We start from the raw sequence: 19,828 nt of genomic DNA on the forward strand, positions 1-19,828 counted from the left end.
AAAAGATATTCGAATCTGGATCTTACAATATTTGTGTTTGGAATGGGTTTCTGAGACCAGTTTCAAGAAACTGCTGTTCTGAAAAGTCATTTGTCCATATGATATGGCACTAGTTAGTATGGTGAGACATTCAGTATCATCTAGAAATTCCCAGAGACTGGATTATTAGGGGTGAAGCAGAACATGTCAAAAACGAGAAACAAATTCTTGTAGTAGAGATGAATGCTACATTTTAGCGGAAATGTTGCAGACACCTTAACTGCCACTTCAGGATATTTTTCAAGCTACACAGTGAGGCAGGTTTCTGAGGCGCACTAGTGACATCTTGTGGCCACTTAGAACCAACCCCCCCATTTCCTCTTCTAACCACTTACATTCTTTGTCTGGTACAGTATCTAAAGATAAAGCTCAACTGTATGCATAGTGTCTCACTTATCCATCTCAGTTTTGTCCTGTCCTGCTTCACCCCTAATAATCCAGGCTCTGGGTATTTCTAGAGGATACTGAATGTCTCACCATATTAACTAGTGCCTTATATGGACACATATGCACGAAGGACCAGAAAGTGACGACCACTAAATTTATTTTCCTGTGATAAAACAAGATTGAATTCACTTCTCTATAAATTGAAGACCAGTATTTTAGCTCACTCCACTGCTTACCTTCTCATTTGCTGTTTTTAGACTAAACAGGAGTGAACCATTTGTTGTTTTCTATATCCTATAAATCAGAGATGGAAGAGACAGTTTCAGTCTTCTAGTTTTATCTCCCTGCCCGTGTATGATTTTTTTCTGCTTGTACCCATCCTATTGTATACAGAGTATACCAGGGAAGGTGGGGAGTGGATGTTAGAAGGGTGGCAAACCCTCTTCTCTTACAAAAAGTGCACTGGATAGGATTCCACAGACTGACCAAAGTTTTCCCTTCTGTACCTTCCTCTGTGTTGTGTGCCACCTGACTACCATCCTCTCCCCAGAGGCGGCTGCATTGCAGGGCTGCTGTAAATATTTAGGTTATGAACTAGCAACTGCTCCACATGCAGAATGCTCATTGATTTTAGCCCGTCTGTGTTCAACTGCAATTCGAGGACCAGGTTGATGGTTAGTACAGTAAAGCATTTGGGGCTCCTTCCAGCTCAGAGGTGCTATATAAATAATTCATAGTATGTATGACCCCCGTGCAGAATTCAAATGAGCCAGATTTCAAATCAGTGAGATGTGAAACTTAAGTCTCAATGACACACACACACCAAAACCCTTCGTCACCAGACAAAGACCTAAACTGCCTCAAACCCACAAAACCTCAATCGCCAGAGTCTCTCGGTCTGACTGACCATGGGCCATGGCCAGCTGCTCAGTACTTGGCATCCAGGCAGTGGTTATTTTGTAATGAAAGAAGAGCCGGGGCTCAAGCAATTTTTTTACGTTCATAACGGTTGCAGCACGCCCAGAGGTGCTGGGGCTATGAACTGCCAGGCCTAGAGGTGCCAGGGCGCAGCCCTGACATAAATTAAGCACTGCATCCAGGATGCAACAAGCAGAACTCTCGCAGCTCCCCCCGATGCTTTTCGTAAGAGGCGCCAGGGTTTGTCCCAAATCCGGATTCTGCACGTCCACACGGGGCGGCTGGGAGCTCTGCCCCAGAAAGAGGAGCAGGAGGAAAAAGCAATGCAGAAGCGGAGTGAGGGGCAGGGCCTGGGGAGTGGCTCTCCACCAGCCCTGATGCGTTGCTATGGGAACAACCAGCGCGAGGACGTGTCTGGAGCAGCGGGCGCCGCCGTTCCCCCCAAACGCCGGCCCACGCTCCCCGCCAGGTCTGCCCCAGCCCACGGCTCCGAGGCACCGAACGCGCGCTTGGCACGGGCCTCGTGCGACCCCGTAGGGGGCGGCTCCTTCGGCTGCTGCCTTGCGGGTCTCTTAGCAACCGTAGCCGGGGCAGGAGCCGCTGGGCCGAAGGTCGGTGGGGGCCGAGGGCAGAGTGTGGGGTAGTGCGTGGCCCGCTCTACCCCCGGGCTCCGACCCCTGGGGGGGGTCTCACCCACCGGGACTGAGGGTCTGCGGGCTTCCGTGCGGGGAGAGGGGCTCGCAGGGCCGGGGTAGCCTGGGGAGAGGGCTGGCTATGGGGCCAGGCAGCGACCCCCTGCCCTTCCCCGGGGGCACCAGGGGCAGATTCTGCTCCCCTTCCCGTCCAGCGCCGCAGGGGAGCGGGGTGGGGTGGCTCCGTGGGTCGGTCTCCCGTGGCAGATCCTGCAGCGCTCCCCAGCAGCGCAGCCCTGTTGTGAGGCTGGATGAGTGAGAGCAAGCCTGGCTTTGTTCCCGTGTCACGCTGATTGGGGGGGGGAGGGGTCCAATCCGACGTGTCTTGCACACACCCAGATTCCTACCGACTGCACATGGAGCGCTGGGAGCTGCAGGATCGGGCCCCTTGTTTTGCTTCTCTTCCAACGACACCCCGGCGTTAAAGAACGAAATGGTTTAAACTAAGAACCAGCTCTTTTCTGCACGGCTACCGCGGTGGTCTCTCACCTGAATGAAGTATTGGCCAGTTAAAATCCATTTTCAGGGAATAAGCCTCTCATTTCTCTCTGGTGGTTTGACACGTCCGCCAGGACAAGTACTTCAGGTGTTTTGGATTGGACCCTAGCACAAGGGCTTGTATGTATTTTTATTTTATGAGCTCATTAATGGCCTGACATAGTTTGATAAGCTTATAATTTCCTAATCTTGAGCCCTTAATTTAAACATAAGAGCATAGTATTGTACAAGCGAGAAAGACGTTGAAGTTTAGTTGGGCCGGATCAGACTAAAAGGGTCCCAGCCTTCTTTCAAGGGAACAGTGCTTTATTGCTTTTGGCTTCAGTGGGCCAATGTGAGTGGCTACGGGTTGCAGGATTGAGCACTTTCTGCAGCCCTGCATCTCCCACAGTTCTGCTAGTCTGGGTGCTCCCCTCCATCCTGCAGTTTCTGAAGGCAATGCAAAGCTGTGACACAGTGTTTGCTGGCCACTCCTCCTTCTCCCACTTACCCAGAGGCACAGAAGTCAAGGGGCAGTTTGTTTTCTCGTAATCTTTTTTTGTCTTTATGATTTTTTTAACCATTTTCAGGCAATAGCGAGCTTTTTTTCTTTGTTCCAAACCTTCTGCGTGGTTTAGGATTGGTGCAGCATCAAGGCCACAGCTGTGGGGAGCCCCTGCAGCAGTTCTTCCCTGCTGAGCTCCTCTGCCCCCTTTTAGGCATGGCACAGCAGCTGTGCAAGTACAGGCAATGCACAAAAGGTACTCAATATGTGAGGGAGCTTTCCCAGGCTTGGCAGAGGGTATATTATGTCCAGCCTGCTCCCAGTCAGCCGACCCTAGCGCTGCTAGGACACAGGACTCGGAGTTGGGACAGGCATGTTGGGGCCCCTACTCCCCCCAAATAGCCATGAGTCCACTGCAAAAGTCACAGAGCAGAACAGGGAGAGGCTCTGAGGAGGAGGAGGACTTTATCCAGATGACGCAGAGGAGGAGGTAAGTCTTGGGGGTCACACAGGACCACACAGTTAAGACTCTTGCAGGGCTACTGGTCCTCTTCCACAAGTCTTGAAATGGGTCTTAAGCGCCTTAGGAAGATAAGCAGGGCTTATAACCAGCCCCTTCCCTCCCAATTAGAGCCAGGGAACTCTGATAATGAGACCCCATGCCCTGCTTGGGGGAGTGGGACACTGAAAGGAAGGACTCAGAAGGAGAAGTTTCTAGAGAGCTCCGGGCTGTGCACAAGGCAAGCTGCAAAAGATCGTGCCCTGATTACAGCCGAGCAGTAATCCTCTTAAAGTAGACCAAACAGCCCAAAAGAACTAAAAAGGGAAAGAATAGGTACAAAAAATCCAGAAGGTACTGTCCTTTGACTTGGACTCCTCTACCAAGGAAGGAGAGATTTTCAGGCTTTGAATCTGAGTAGGACTTGTAAAAAATGCAACAACTTTTTTCCCCCCTGTGAAGTTTGAGGCCATGTGCAAAAAGGTTGTGGTCACAATCCAGATCCATCCTGAGCAGATTCCCGAGGATAAGCCTCAAAGCAAATACCTTTCCTCAAAATCTTAACCCAAGGCAGCAGTTATCCTGTATTTCTCTTTTGAGGATGCGATCAGGGAGGAATAGGAAAAACCTGATGCAGATACCATATTAACAAGCTTACCTTAGGGGCTGCAAGAATCAAAGAATGCTCTTACTGAAGTCTCAGAAGGAATCAAGGCACACTCCACAAGATCTATAGCAGCGATTCTCAACCAAGGGCTGCGTGCAGCCCAATTAGCAGATAGCTGTGGCCCAGCTCAGCTCTGGGCTAAAGGGCTGGCCCGCGTGGGGTGCAGGTTCCCGGCTGCCCAGTGCAGTGGGGTCCGGGCTACCCAGCTGCCTGGCCACACAGGGTCAGGGGTCTGGGGCTGCCAGGCGGACCCACGGTCTGGGGCAGCTGCCCGGCCCTGCAAGTTTTGGGGCAGCTGCCCGTCCCCACAGGGTTGGGAGTCTGGGGCAGCCCACACGCTCCGGAGTCTGGGACTGTCGCCCAGCTCCAGGACAGCTGGCAGCCCCATGTGACGGGGTTCCGGGGTGGGCAGCCAGCTGGCCCCACACAGGGTCCTGGGTCAGTGTCCAGAGTGCCGCTGCCCTGCCACCCAGCCCCTACGGCCCAGATAACACATTGTGGACTGCATATGTGGCCCACAATGATAAAGAAGTTGAGAACCACTGATCTATAGCAACTTCATGGGCAAAACGAGCAAGTGCTTCCACTGCCGAGATATGCAGAGCAGACGCATGGGCATCAGCTAACACCTGTATCAGACTTTGTCTTCCTCATAATCCTTCTTTGGCAGAAAGGTCTTACAGGCAGTGGCCCAGTAGTAGCATTGCTTTCTGAGCAACCTCTGTGGGTGTGGGGGATTCCTCTTCTATCTCCTATGTATGAGTAATCTGTCAAATTTTAGAAAGGTAATATAACAGAAGATGCTGGTATGTAATTGCATGTTCAGGTAACAAGAATGTAATGTAAGTATAATAAAACACTGTCTTTTCTGTAAGGGAGAAGCACTGGAAATTTAATCTTGAAGCAAAGATGCAAGCGTTAATGCCTGAGCCTCAGATTTATGTAGAAAGAACTCTGGCCCTCATCAAACCAGATGTAATTGACAAAGAAGAAGAAATAGAAGATATAATTCTCAGATCAGGATTCACCATTGTTCAGGTAATATGCTGTACATAAAACAAGGTTCTGCACACTGTTGGTTTTGATTTGAAGTTTGTTTATGGTCTGATAAGCAAGATGCAAACACCACCAATTTGGTTGACTTAATGTACCGTTTCTACACACATGCACAACATACATCATTTGAAAGCTTATGTCTACTTTAAGATGAGGTATGATGTGGCGCTGTCACCTGGTACCATTACCACAGAAATGGGGATAAACACGAACACTAACATCATCATGTTAAAAAGGCCACTATGAAATATTTGCATTCATTTGTTAGTCTAATGAATCTATGTATTATTTCAAGACATAAAATTGGATTTCTCTGTTACCTCAAAGCATCATGACAATCCAAAGGGTACAACAAAATCTAATACATTTGTACAGGTATGACTGAAATGTAACAGCACTGGGGACATTTCTAGTCAACATCATTATCATCCTCTTGTTCATCATTGTCGAGAGGGCGTGGATCATCACAGTCTTCGTTACATAAGCAAGTACACCGTTCTGTGCTGGGAAGATTGTCCTGAGTACAGACGTCAGTGATTGTGCAGCGATCCCTTCTTTTACAGGCACAGATAAGATCTTGTATAAGCTCAGATGCCATTGGGCCCTTGAAGAAGCAGTTCATCATCCACCTATTTCCATCCATATTGCAATGGTGATCCAATATCTTGTTTACCTATGTGTGAAGACATCCAAATCTGTGTTTGCCAAGATGCTCTTTTGACATGTTCTTCAAACTGTCCTCACCTGGTGGGAGTTGGCCAGTTACTTGTCCTTTTTGATGGCTAGATTGAGGTACAAACAACTAATGTCTCTGGGGGGGGTCTCCTTTCCTTTCTTGCTCTGGTCATACAGCACTGCTACCAACTTCCATGCTGTCCATCACTTTCTCCCAGTTTGACAAGATCTCTGAAGCAGTAAGATCCCTTTGTTTTGACAGTATTAAATACAGATTTTTTTTCCCAATACCAAATAGGGATGACCGAGTCACATCCTGCTAATGTGTGTACAGCAGGAAATATGTGGCAGAAATCAGGAGTGAGTGAGTCACAAATTGCATGCACAGGGTATGAAGCAGTGCTTGTCAGTGTGCTGGTAATGGTGCCTGTTTCAATCTACATGTTATCTTTGTGTTCCAGCAAGACCCAAAATATCTGTATCAGGTGACCTAATTACTATGGCTTCTTTGACACCAAGAGATCCAAAAGCCATGTTGGCACATACATCATGCAGAAGCATCCTTGTATCCACTTTCTCTTCAGTACTGTACAAATCTTGAGCTTCTTCACCACGTCTACTAGTGATGGACTTTGCTACTTTGCCATTGGAAAAGGCTCCAGCGAGGAGTGTTTGTGTTGGAGGTGCTCCTACCCTCTCAGTGCATTTTGAACAATATGTTCACAGAGGAATTTTACAAGTGGCTGCTTGTATGCCACATTTTGAAACTTTTTCCATGGAAGCACAGAGCATCCACCAATCACCTGGTATTTCTTGCATCCAGTCTTAGATCCTGTCCTGGCTCTCTCTCTATGAAGTTTTCACAGAGTTACAGTTGTCATATCTGTCAAAGACTTCAGTTACAGAATCAGCTTTTTCAAATCCTTTTAGGACCTGCCTCAGGTATTCAGCAGCCAATTCACTGAATGTGTGGAATTTGTCTCCAGCCATAATTTGTATGAAAACCATGTCATCTCTGATGTACACTGATTTCTTTGTTGCATGCTCTTAGCTCATGGATTTCTTCAGCTTGAGTTTCCAGATGATGCCCTAATTAAGCTTTGTCTGATCAGAGTTCCATGAGCATACAAGAAGGACATAGACTTAGGTCCTACTGGGTGACTAAGGCTAGGTCTACATTACGGGGGGCGGGGTCGACCTAAGATACGCAACTTCAGCTACGTGAATAGCGTAGCTGAAGTTGCGTATTTTAGGTCAACTTACCTGGCTGTGAGGACGGCGGCGAGTCGACCGCTGCTGCGCCGCCGTCGACTCCGCTTCCGCCTCTTGCCGCGGTGGATTTCCAGAGTCAACGGCAGAGCGATCAGGGATCGATTTTATCGCGTCTTCACTAGACGCGATAAGTCGATCCCCAATAGATCGATTGCTACCCGCCGATCCGGCGGGTAGTGAAGACGTGCCCTAAGAACGCTTGCCATTGAAACATCATCTCTGCATCGTGCTAAGGACAGGGCTGTGCAGAAAACAATTTCTGGACTGATAGCTGCTGTGATTCTCTCTCCCTTGTTAGAGTTATATTTGGTCTAGGCCATTTCAGCATCAGCGCTGCCTTCTGCTCCCGCCGGTGGGTGCTCGACCCTCCGTCTCCAGCCCCGCTCTGACTCCATCCCTGCCCAAGCCCCTCCCACCTCTGCCCCGCCCCCATTCCAACCCCTTCCCCAAAGTCTCCGCTCCAACTCTGCCCCCTCCCTGCCCCTATTCCGACTCCTCCCCCAAATCCCTGCCCCGGCCCTGCCTCTTCCTTGCCTCCTCCCCTGAGCTCTCCACGTTCCTGCTCCTCCCCCTCCTTCCAAGCACGCTGCCAAAGAGCTGTTTGGCGGCGGCAAGGCAGGAAGCACTGGGAGTTAGGCGGAAAAGCGGGGATGCAGTGCACTCGGGAGGAGGCGGAGGAGGAGCTGGGCCCGGGGGGGAGGGAGCTTGGCTGCCAGTGGGTGCAGAACACCCACTAATTTTTCCCCATGGGTGCTCCAGCCCCAGAGCACCTACGGAGTCGGCACCTATGCATTTCAGCTAATGTTTTGACGCCAGGTTTCTTGACTAGGCTGAAGAGGCTATGTGTCTCATCAGAATCAAGTACACCTCTCACAAATCTCTCAATTTGTTCTTCACCAACATCTGCTATTTTCAGTAGAGAATCTTGTACATCTGTTACAATAGTAGATATATTGATAAGCATCTCTGAATGTGATTCAGGGTCAAATGAGTTTTTGTCATATTGTTGATGATATGGTTGGTGAGATCTCTCACATGTTCCTCGTCACTCTACAGTACAGAAGCAAGGACTTCTTTGTGGACTTTGTCTTCACTACTTCTGTTAGGTGACTTCTTTCTCTCTGAGCTTTTGCATATTCATAATAAGAAGTTGTGTATTGTCATCTCTAACACCAGGGGTGAAAGTAAGGTGGTACCAGTAAAAGGTAGCCGACAGTACCGGCCCATACTGCTGACTTTAAAGTGCTGCCGTCGCTGCCCCTTTTGTGCCCCCCCGCCATCGGTGGCCCTGATGGCGCAAAAGGGGCAGTGATGACCCAGCAGGGCTGCTGATGGGGGGCGGAAAAGGGGCAGCGACATTAAAATGGCCGCCGATTGTGGCGGGATGGGGGGATGGCAAAAGAAATAGCTGTCCTTGGTCCGCAATTTAAAAGGGCATGGGGCTCCGGCTGCTGCTACCGCCCCAGGCCCCTTAAATAGCCGTTGGAGCCCCGGGCAGCGCGGGCCAGGGAGTGCAGATGGACTGGCTGTGTGATGCTGACCCTCCCCAGCCCCGCCCCTTCCGCCCGAGGTCCTGCCCCTTCCGGTGGGGCCAGCCCCGTACTGGTAAGAGCTCCATTTTACTTTCATCCCTGTTTAACACTAATACTAACCTGTGTATAAGTGTCACTGAATTCAAAAGCTAGTTTCTAGAATATTTCAAAGGCTAGTACTGCATGTATAGGTAATTATAAATTAAAACCTTCTATGAGGCAGACTAGATGCTACATTATATGTACAAAAGCTTACAAATTAAGAAACATTCCTTTAGGAATTCTCACATATTTATATCTACCCACTATGCAGTACAAATTATGGGCACGCAATCTACTGTTACTGGTGAACAACCTTCAGTGTTAGACTGATCTGGTCAGCCAATTTCAACTGAAGAAATAGAAAGCTATTATAATCACTTGCGACACTTTGACAATTAAGAATATGCAATGTGAAAACATTTCACGTTAGTATGTTGCAAAATGTTGATATTCCCTGTCTTTGCCAAATGCTAAACAGCTGTAACTGATAAACACCACATTAAGGTGTTGAAATTAATTTAAACAGTAAAAACTGTAGTCACAGTCATGTTGTTGTATTTCTAGAACTGTGCAAAAAATGATACTTCCTCATTTTGGGTACTATAGTTTCAGGCTTATGACACCACTTGACAGCTCAACCTCATGCTTCATCTAAACATACATAAAATAAGCTTTCAAATGAGGGTACATTAAACTCCAAAAATATGGCCCTTTTTGGAGAATTGCCTCACGCCTAAGAAAAGTGATTTAAAAAATAGCATCTTGCTGTTCCATATTTATTGTCTCAGTGGGTTCTATAGGCAATAACATCCCGAGGTTCATATTTATTATACCTGGGAGTTCCATATAAAATGGCTTAGTTTACAAGTGGGGATGTTGGAACAATTTTGATGGTGATCATAGAAACTATAGAAACCATGTATGTGGTGTTTGTTATTACTACTTCAAGCCCAGGGGTGCGGCAGTACCCCCCAGCACTCATAGTTCCGGCACCACTGTTTACAAGTCAGAACAAGACTCTTCTAACTGCCAGCACTGTAAATAAAACATAGTTTCTGAAAATCAATTAGTACTCTTAATATCAGCAACCATCATCAGCAGAAGGAAAGATTCTGTTAGTACAAATGAGCTGGTAATTATGCTCAGGGCTGCCGAGAGTGGGTTTGGGCCCCGGTGAAAATTTTTTTTTGGGCCCCCCAGCAAGGGCGGACTGGCTAAACAGGGCCGACCGGGGGGGAAGCTGGGAAAGCCGGGCCCTGGGACCCCTTCCGGACTGCTGGGTCCTGGTAATTTATACCGGCTTTCCCCCCCTCCAGGGCTGGCTCCAGGCACCAGCCCAGCAAGCAGGTGCTTTGGGCGGCACGTCGGGCTATTCGGCGGCGGGTCCCTCTCGGAGGGAAGCACCTGCCCCGAATTCCTGCCAAAGAAGAAAGCGGCGCGGTGAAGCTGCTGCCGGAGTGCTGCCGATCGCAATTGCGATTGCGGCTTTTTTTTTTTTTTTTTTTCCGCCACTTGGGCAGCAAAAACCCTGAAGCCGGTCCTGCCCCCCTCTCATTGGCTCTGATTATGCTGCTGCTGCAAGAGGTGGAACAGAATGCAGCTTCCATAGAAACATTGACTCTGCATTGCTGGTTGCAGGGAAAACGATGGGTTTGCCAATAAACTCCGTACCCGTGACTTTGACAACATATAGGGAGCAGACACGTGCAGTGTCAAGCAACAATTTAAACTGAATCACTTTTCTAAGAATACAGCAGAACCTCACCAAGTCTTTTCTGTTGTGTGCATTTGCTAAGTTCATTGCAATTCATTGATTTGCAATGGATTTCCCAGTCACTGCGGTTTTTAAACTTTCTCATTCTAGAACAGAAGTGAATTAACCCTGTCACTTCAAGAAGGAAGCAGAGGCACCACCTTCCCTTGCAGCCTCAGGAGCAGCTCTGATGTGAACCAGGAGCATTCTGAGCCGCGTTTATCTCTTTACTGCCACAACTGCCAACCACCTGGCCACCTGCTGCATTGCAGGGGAGAGAGGAGAGAGTAGCTCTGGCTCCTCCATTGCCCGCTTCCCTGGCAGGCCATTGGAGGCTCAGTGGGAGCTAGATAGAAGATTAACTGGCTGTGGCTGAGTCTAGGGAAATGTCTAGCAGAGGATGTTCCAGGAGCTGTGGGGAGGGAGTTAAAAGAGTTGGCAGTGCCACTTCTATGCCAGCAGGAACTCCCAGTAGCAGACCGATAGGGTGCATTTGCTCCTTTTTCACTGCAGAAGAAGCAAAGTGGAGCAAAGATGTACCCCAAAGTGTGGATTGTGGTCTCTTGACCTCTGAATCAATCTGTGCAGCTCTCGGGCTGTAAAGGTTGGGTTTCGCTGGTTTAAAGTAATTACTGTTCATTGGATTTTAGGAACTGGCCACTAGATGTCACCATTATACAGCTGTATTGAATTATTTTGTCTTTTAGAGGTGGCAGTTCAGAAACCTAAGTGGAGCAAGTTGAGCTGCTCAGAAACAGCCTGATAGACAAGTAAACCCTTTTATTCTGCTCAGTTGAAATGTTCCTTCTCAGCCTATTAAATTCCAGCTACTAAAATAGTAGGTGTCAAGTATAGTATATTTGTGCTATGGAATTATATATGAACCTTTAATGGAGTGAGGACTAGAAAACTTTCCTTTCTTTTATTTTTTTTCAAAATTATAATTTTCTGTATCACTTTTAGTACATCAGCAAAGTTTCCCCCCACCACCACCCTCCAAACATATTTTATTTGCTTTACATGTAATGCACAAATTTCACAAAGATAAAATCTGAGACCTGGTAACGTACAGTGCTTAAAGCGTTCTGTGAGATGCCCAGTGACCTCAACATTAAAGTCAATAGTAACTGAAGGTGCTCCGTATGTCAGAGGGTTGGACCCAAAGAGCACAAATTTTCCTTTAATTTCTTTTGCTTGCTTTCTTTAGTGAATGTTGTATGCTTGCTCATTCCCCACTAATAATCTGCCACTGATCATCCCACCCACTGATAATTGCCTTAATCCTTGCTATCTGCAAGCTAGTTAGTTATTCTGGAGAATATACAAATATATATACTTTGAATGAAAAATAGAACAGTTTTATAGGTAGTGGTTTAGGATGAAGAGGAGATTGCATAAAAGTGCAAAATAGTACTGGTGAGCTGAATAATTAAACCACAGACCACGGATAATACATTCAGTTTCTTGTATATAGTCTAATTAGAATAATGCATTAGATCAAACATCAATTTAAAAAATGCCATAGTATGTTTATGGTTAGAAAATTGACTAAAATGACATCTTCTTACTCAGACGACCTGCTCTTGCGTATATTCTGATTTGTGTCTGCTTAATTTACTGACAAAAAGTACGTTTTTACTACTCTTTACTCCTGTAAGCACTGCAGAACCAATACAGCTCTGGGAGAGTGAGCTGGATTATTTGCCCAGTTGTACATTAACAGAAATTGACACTTCAATTTGCGGAATATTTGTTACTACTTGAGACAGAAATATAACTGGTCTTTCAGAGCCCAGTTGAGCTTGCAGGGTTGGCGGTCAGAAAAAAATGTTGTACTTGTATGTTGCTTAGATTTTGTGTAGAAGCTACTAAGACACAAACATGAGATCCCACAATACCATTTTGTCACATTTCAGCATGTTTTAAAGAAGACATAATGGCTGCTGATGAATAGCTTAATGTAGGAAATTGGAGAGTTGTAATTCATTACAAGTGCTGGAAAATATAAATTCTGCAATATAGCATTTTTACGTAAATCTTGGTGTTGTTCATCCATGAATAATATAGTATATGCTTAAAATAGAAGCTTACTTTTTCCTTTTCTTTGTTTTCTAGAAACGAAAGCTCCAACTAAGCCCAGAGCAATGCAGCAACTTTTATGCAGATCAATATGGCAAAATGTTTTTTCCTAATTTAACAGCATATATGAGTTCTGGGCCTTTAGTTGCTATGGTTCTTGCCAGACATAATGCTATCGCTTACTGGAAAGAGTTGATTGGACCATCAAATAGCATAAGAGCTAAGGAAACACACCCTGACAGGTAACTTACTGAAGAATAGATTTAGGGTCAAATCCTGACCTCATTGAAGTCAAGGGGTGCTTTGCCATTCACTTCACTAGGGTGAGGATTTCACCCTTACTGTATAAAATTAATAAAGGTTTGGGCCAACCTTTTTCATTTTCAAATTATGGCACAAAAAAGAAGCAAAAGATTTTGTTAACTGGAAAGATTTTGTTAATTGGACCTCACTTATTGTATTTATTGCAATCTGAATGAGAATGTAAATACTGGAAGGGATTTGAAATAGCCATCCAAACACTTCTCTCTGTTGCTTTTAGTTTAAGAGCAATCTATGGGACAGATGATCTGAGGAATGCAGTTCATGGCAGTATCCGATTTTCCTCAGCAGAAAGAGAAATTCGATTCATGTTTCCTGAAGGTACAGAGTTATCATTTATTTGTCTGTAAACTGCAAGTCGTCTTTAGGAGCGCATGGCTCCTGCCCTATTCCTACCTGTCTGTAGCCAAACATTCAGTATAGAACCTAGGCTCATAAAGGGGGTTTGAAAAATGTTTTAGAACAGTTTGGTCCCGTTTTCATTGACTAACTAAACTATGACTGAGGTGCTATGCCATGTGGAGCAGAAAATAGCAAAATCTGTTTGACAAACCACCCAAATCACAGTGGTTGGGAATTAATTTCCCTTCTGCCTCACAGAGACTGCAAATGCCCTTCTATGGCATTGGAATTGGGGCAGGCAAATTCAGGGAATGGGAAGAACCATGGAGCTACTTCATTTCAGCATGTTTCACTGGGAGCAGAGTGGCTTTCCAAGTGAAAATCTGCCCCGGAGTTACTGTTGATCTGATATGGTTGAATTCCCTCTTCTGAGACTGGGGTACGGGGATTCATGCTCATCTACTGGTGGAGGGTCACATGGCAGTACAGTTCAGGAGCCAAGTTCCAACTGGCGTGGACAAAGGCACCTGTGAGCTTTGAGGGACAGAGCCCTTTGCTTGCCCCGTAGGTTGAGGGGAAAGATGACACAATCCTCAAAGGAGTGATTCTAAGGAAAATCTATGATTAGATATTCATGGAGTTTCCTGTCCACTACACCAGAAGACCAAACAGGAGTAGCATGTGGTCCTGAGTTTAAAACCATGTTAGTTGAAACAATGTTTAAACAGAATTCAAACCACTTGAAATCCTGTCTCAAAGCCTGTTGCAGGTCTTTCTTTAGTATGAATGTTAGTCTCTCTTTTCCCCTGGAGATCATGCATTTTCCCTCTTCAGAATCCCATGTAAACCATTCTACATCCTGTCCCTTGCCCCACAATAAAAATGCAATATCTGATGTAGGTCCTTCAGGGTGACGAGAACCAGCTCCACAGCAGTAATGGGGCACTGAAGAAGTAGCCCCCAATGGACTCTCCTTTGTCCAATAAATATCCAGTGAAGTGGGTGGGTCCTCAATTAGTCTTATTTCTTCCTCTCCCCCAATCAACGAAAGGGTGCTTTTTTTCCCCCCTGGACCAACCACCGCCAGTGTACCATCACCCAAGATACAATATCCAGGAGCTCCATCCCTCTCAGAATTGCTTTGGGGGCAACACACTGCAGTAGTTCTGTGTCATGGTGTATGTCTTGCAGAGAAGCCATACAAAGGGTTAAGTATTATCAATTACAAGGAAAATATAACCACGGTTATAAACCTTTGAAGGAAAGTAATTTTTTAACATTATAAGCAACTTGCTTTGCAATAATTCACATGGCTATTCTTTCCAGTGATTATTGAGCCAATTCCAGTTGGACAAGCTGCTAAGGATTACCTGAACCTCTATGTCAATCCTACACTGCTAGCTGGGCTCACCGAGCTTTGTAAGCAGAAACCAGCGGATCCATTGGTATGTACTGTGTCATACACACTTCTTACCTATGTTATGTTTGCTTTATGGTGAGGTTCATGGTTCCTTATAATATTTCGAGGAAAGCTGCTTTGCCTCTTTTTTTGGTAGAAATCAAGGGCCAGCTAAGGTACACGGATGTCAAATATCTGCCTCTCTACCTAGTTTAGCTGGGAGAAACCAGGTACCAGTGAGCATGAGTGAGATTAAATGCTTTGTGACAGTTTGCTAATACAGAGAATATGCAGTGAAGCTTTGGCAGCTTTTTAGAAATAAATAAATATATGCAAGCTCCCTCAAAAGAGATTTCTGTGTTTTAACTTCTGCTATATGTGCTACAATTAGTAATATCCAATTCACTGCTTATCTTAGGTAGGGACTCTCTTGGTCATGTGATCACGTTCACCCTCGTTAACATAAACTTTGACCCCTGAGCAGTTCTCCAATGAAACCATCTACAGGTGTCCAACAGTTTTCTTATGACCCCTTTCCAGTAATCTATATTGCTGCAATGAATTCGGTATAAAGGCCCAAGTCACTGACTAAACCTCTTGACCTTCTGTCTTCATTAGTCCCCTTAAATAAGCATCTTATCCAAAGCCCATTGAAGTGAATAGAAAGACTCTCATGTGACTGCATGAATTTTGGTCCAGGACATAAAATCTTTAATTTTCTCCCAAATTGAAAAATTTAGGAGTCTTCCTTGCCCCTTAACTATGCTAATTTTTACTCCTACATCATCTTGTTTGTACATCTGCAATCACTGTTCTCTTTGCCTTGACTCTCCCTCTGCTGAAATACTTATTCTTGTTGTTTTAATCATGTCTCTAAAATACAGTAACCTATAACCTCTGCCTCCCAACTGCACCGCTTTCTGTCACTGCATATGAATTCAACTGTTTTGTGTTTAGATCTGCTCAGTGCCTTAGTCCCTTTGCTTCTTCAGTTTCGATCTTCCCTGTAACCTGCTAGGATTATTTTATTTAGTCTACCTGTCTGTAACCCTTGACAAAGCATTGTGTTCATATCTGATACTAATCCCTGCTTCCATTTCCCTTCTACTACTCTATCAATTCTCCTCTCACTTCACAGTACTGTAAGCAGTTTACCAGTACTTAACACTTGACATCCACTAATTAGTGTTCAACAGCCCTATGAAGTATGCAAGTATGTGTGATAAACTCCATTTTACAAATGGAGAAATCAAGGCAGAAAGGTTAAGTAGTTTGCCTAAGGCCAGAGTGAGTCATTAGCAAATGGAATTAGAACTCAGGCATTCCTGCCTCTCACATCTGTGCTTAGATACCATTACAGTTTGCTAGAAAATGTACAGGATGTGCTGCGTTTTCAAAAAGTACCAGAACATCACATTTGTTGACTTCTCTACAGCTCCATTTCCTGCCTATAAGGGTTACTGTAAGATACTCAAACATGATTGCAGTGTAGAAAGTTGTGACACTGACTTTGTATGAAGGGCTCAACGTGTTGAAGTAGCTGGCAGTGTTGATAGAACTGACATAATTAATAATACTTTTCTGTAAGCATTTGAGTGCATATTCTATTTTCAAAATAGAATCCTCATACTTATTGTTTGTATTGAGGTAGGGCTAAAATGCCCCTGTACAAACACTTATATAGAGAGATTCCCTGACATGAAAAGTCTTAAATTCATTTTAAGCAGCTCAAGACTGAAGAGCAATATGTAGTATGAACAGATTAAAAAGGCAAACTTGGTAACTAGAGTTTATGGCTTACTATAAACTGGGATGTACAGTTCTGCATACTTTAATAGTGTCTCAAACAAAGGGTGTGTTTAGTAGCGTCTGTATCAAAATAGTGCCCTTAATAAAAAGGGTCTGTTTTTATGGGAGTGAAATGTTTTTTAATGTTTTCTTTATATAGTTATAGAAGTGACATTGAAGATCTTTTCATCCTGTAGATTTGGTTTGCTGATTGGTTGATAGAACATAATCCCAATAAACCTAGGCTACAGCAGCGGATAACCGTGGAAGAACCTTAAGGATGAAAGTCCAATGGAGATTTTGTCAAACACTATCAAATTAGATGCTTATTAGTATCATTTTAAGTGTATCCTTTGAATTTGTAATGAATATTACATGAAATAAATGTTAGTGTTATAACCAACTATAAATTGACTAGTAATCCTTGGATAAGCTGAACTAGTAATTATTTGTTTTAGGATCTAGTCCCGTTAAATTAATAAATATAGAATCACATGCTGCAACTTATTGTGCTGGGTGATAAAAGACATCATACTTTTAGTGACATTTTCCCTCTCTGCCTTGGTTTAACCTACCCATAGAGAACCAAGTTCTTATTTACACCATCGTACATCCAAAGTAATTCAATTGTTTCCCATGAGTGACTCAAGTGGCTGTTTCCAAAAGACACTTGTGACCTGTACTTTGTGAAATCAGGCCTTGCTTACAGCATCTACTTATACCTCAACATAATGTTAAATGACTAGATACACTCCAAGAACCATGTGTGCATGCCTGCAATTTTAGCACAGTGGTTCGATCAGCAATGACAAGTGGCAAAATTACTTTGAAATAATATGATTCATTTGTGTCTGAGTTTCTAGCCAAGATACTCTTTGGAGGAAAGAAGTTCAAGGCAGATTTCCGTAACTGGCAGCTAATGGCAGAGCAGTTACGAATCAAAATCCCAAGATTTCGAATTAAAAGCCACAGGCAGGTGTATTTCTGATAGAGATCCATAGTTTACTCCATCTCCAATTTTTGTTTCAGCATGTGCTAGTAGGAAGAAGTGTTAAAATTTAATCTTACCCTTAGTGAGAAAGTTCTTGAATTGCTTTACCTTAGTTATGTTAAAGGTATACCTTGAGTACTGATTTTTCCATATTATCTCTATTTTTACAGTAAAATTTTAATGTGTTCTACAGATAGGGAGTTTTACCAAGAATGGGATATGAACCGCACTGTTGAAAATGTGACAGGCTGATTCGCCTCATCTACTGCCTTTTCTCAAGGAAGGAAGCTGATTTAGAATATTGTAGTAGCGCCTTTTCCTTTAGGCTTTCTATACAAGCACTCAGTCAGTTAATCGTTTGCCTGGCTAGCATGCATTGAACATAACAGTTCTGAAACTTTTTTGCAATTCTGCTATGCTTGATCCATACCAGCCAGATGAGCAATGTTACATACTGCTTTAGTGCTCCCATGGCAGGAGCGGGCTTTTATTGAATAAGAAATAAGTTGTCCACATTCACAGAATATTGCATCAAGATAAAATGTCCTCCTGTTAGGTATTTTCTTCTATCTACTGGAGTAGCAAGATTAATTTTCAAGTATCTGAACTTTGATATGTTGTGGACATACTAGAACAGTGTGACTATTTAACACAAGCCAGTTGTTGTTGTTCTCCCCTCCTTTCACTGGAGAATATTACAGTAATTCCAACTAAAAGCTTTCAAAACCCACAAGTCAGGCCGAAATTATTATGAGAGGGGCTTAAATAAATAATATTTAAAAAAATAATAAATGTTGTGGGTGCTTTTTACTTGTCTTTTGAGTCTTTAGGAGGTCACATTTTCAAGCTTTTCTCTACCATTGGGAGCTAGAAATTAACCTTTTTTTTTTTTTTTTTAATGAAAGCGGAGTTTCTCCCATAATCCCATGACCCCAGGATCTGGGACTTTAAGAAGAAAACCAAATATCATGAGAGTTGACAATACCAGTATAAGTTGATTTTTTTTTCTGGTTTCTTAGTGTAGCCACAAAACTGACAAATCAGTAATTCACATAGCTCTATATAGGAGTCCTATTCTTTAAGGTTTGAAGCAGCTGATGGTGCTAATTTAAAGGCTAAAATAGAGGCGTTGTCTGGGAAAATCCAGATGTATGGTAACCCTACAAAGAAGTAGTTACCATTTCTTCTCGTGGATGGATCACTGTCACATTGTATGCTGTCCCTTTAAGGGCAGGGCTGGGTCCAGCACATGCAAGTTCCAAGTACCAGCCTCTTAAAGACTGATTTTTCTGGAAATTGTAGTCCTTGGAAGGTCATGTGACTGTAGACTGGAAGTGAGGCCTGCTTGGAGAAAATGTCAGGCTATAGAAAAGAGCTCCCTCTGGCTCAGAATAGTGAGAAACTCAGAAAGAGTAGGGAGAACCTGGAAAACTCTAAGGTGGCCCAAGGTCGAAGATTGGGAGAAGGCCTAGAAGACTTAAAAGGAAGGTGTCCTAGCATGTGGCCCTGGGAAACAGTGCAGTTTGGAGTTTGAGGACAGACATCTGACCACGGTTTTCAGGTTCCAAGGCTGGATCCTGGAGTAATGGAAGGGCCCAAGCGCTCCACAGTGCCACCTAATGATGCAAAAATCTCTACAACCAAGGGGGCAGGATGTGGACAAAAAGTTGGCATCTTAGGAGGTAAGATATTGTTACACCTTGGAGAGTTGAGAAGATGGACAGACCTTCAAAGGAGGGCTGTGATCCAGCAAGAGACAGGTTTGAAGGACTGCTGTTTCATTTGGATTTTGACTTAGATATTTATTTGCGCCAGATTCTGATTGGTTTGGTGGGTGGGGTAAACACCAAATCACCAACTCACTGAAGCCCAGCTACCCAAAGGTGAGAAGAAGCCAAGGCATGACTATGACCTGACATTGGAGAGGTGAACCAATCCTGGCACATACCCCATGTAGGGTCTGGTGGTACTTATATCTTTCTTTACCATCTCAAAATCGATACACTACCTGTTTAGATTTATTTCTCTACCCACATGCAGGAATACAGCTCATGAAGCCTATATCTATAAAATAAGGAGTTTAACCTCTTACATTTAGACCTATTTTTCAACAAAAATTAAACTGTATCATCCTCCTGCAAGAAATCCAATCTGTTTCCTACCACATGCCATAAAGACTATTCTTGGAACTGCAGATCCAGCAAGATTGGAGTGCATGGCTGCTCATCAGTCCACCTTGGCTGATAAGTGATTTCTTATCTTTAAGAATAGCCTATGTAAACTGCAGTGAGCCTTGAACATACCCTCTAAGATGGCAGCAACTTCAAGCAAAGCCCCTTCCCCTCTTGCTTTTATATCAACCAGTTTAGGAGGCAGAGATCACAGCCTTCGGAG

The 19,828-nt window shown here is 44.4% G+C and overlaps 1 protein-coding gene across 4 annotated transcripts; it reads left to right on the plus strand.

The window, feature by feature from the left end:
- Positions 1-1,762: 1,762 nt before the first annotated feature.
- Positions 1,763-18,188, plus strand: NME5 (NME/NM23 family member 5). Of its 4 annotated transcripts, none has more exons than XM_054037675.1 (6): positions 1,763-1,813; positions 5,060-5,222; positions 12,630-12,835; positions 13,135-13,235; positions 14,583-14,701; positions 16,641-18,188. In XM_054037675.1, exons 2-6 carry the CDS (start codon positions 5,094-5,096, stop codon positions 16,719-16,721), a joined length of 636 nt encoding a protein of 211 aa, XP_053893650.1. In that variant the 5' UTR covers positions 1,763-1,813; positions 5,060-5,093; the 3' UTR covers positions 16,722-18,188. The 4 variants fall into 4 exon arrangements, with proteins under 4 accessions (XP_053893650.1, XP_053893649.1, XP_053893648.1 ...); XM_054037674.1 differs by lacking the exon at positions 1,763-1,813 and adding an exon at positions 1,849-1,955; XM_054037673.1 differs by lacking the exon at positions 1,763-1,813 and adding an exon at positions 2,408-3,508 and having other exon boundaries at positions 16,604-16,734.
- Positions 18,189-19,828: the final 1,640 nt, after the last annotated feature.

Source organism: Malaclemys terrapin, chromosome 8 (assembly GCF_027887155.1).
Source record: "Malaclemys terrapin pileata isolate rMalTer1 chromosome 8, rMalTer1.hap1, whole genome shotgun sequence".
NCBI classification, from domain to species: domain Eukaryota; kingdom Metazoa; phylum Chordata; order Testudines; family Emydidae; genus Malaclemys; species Malaclemys terrapin.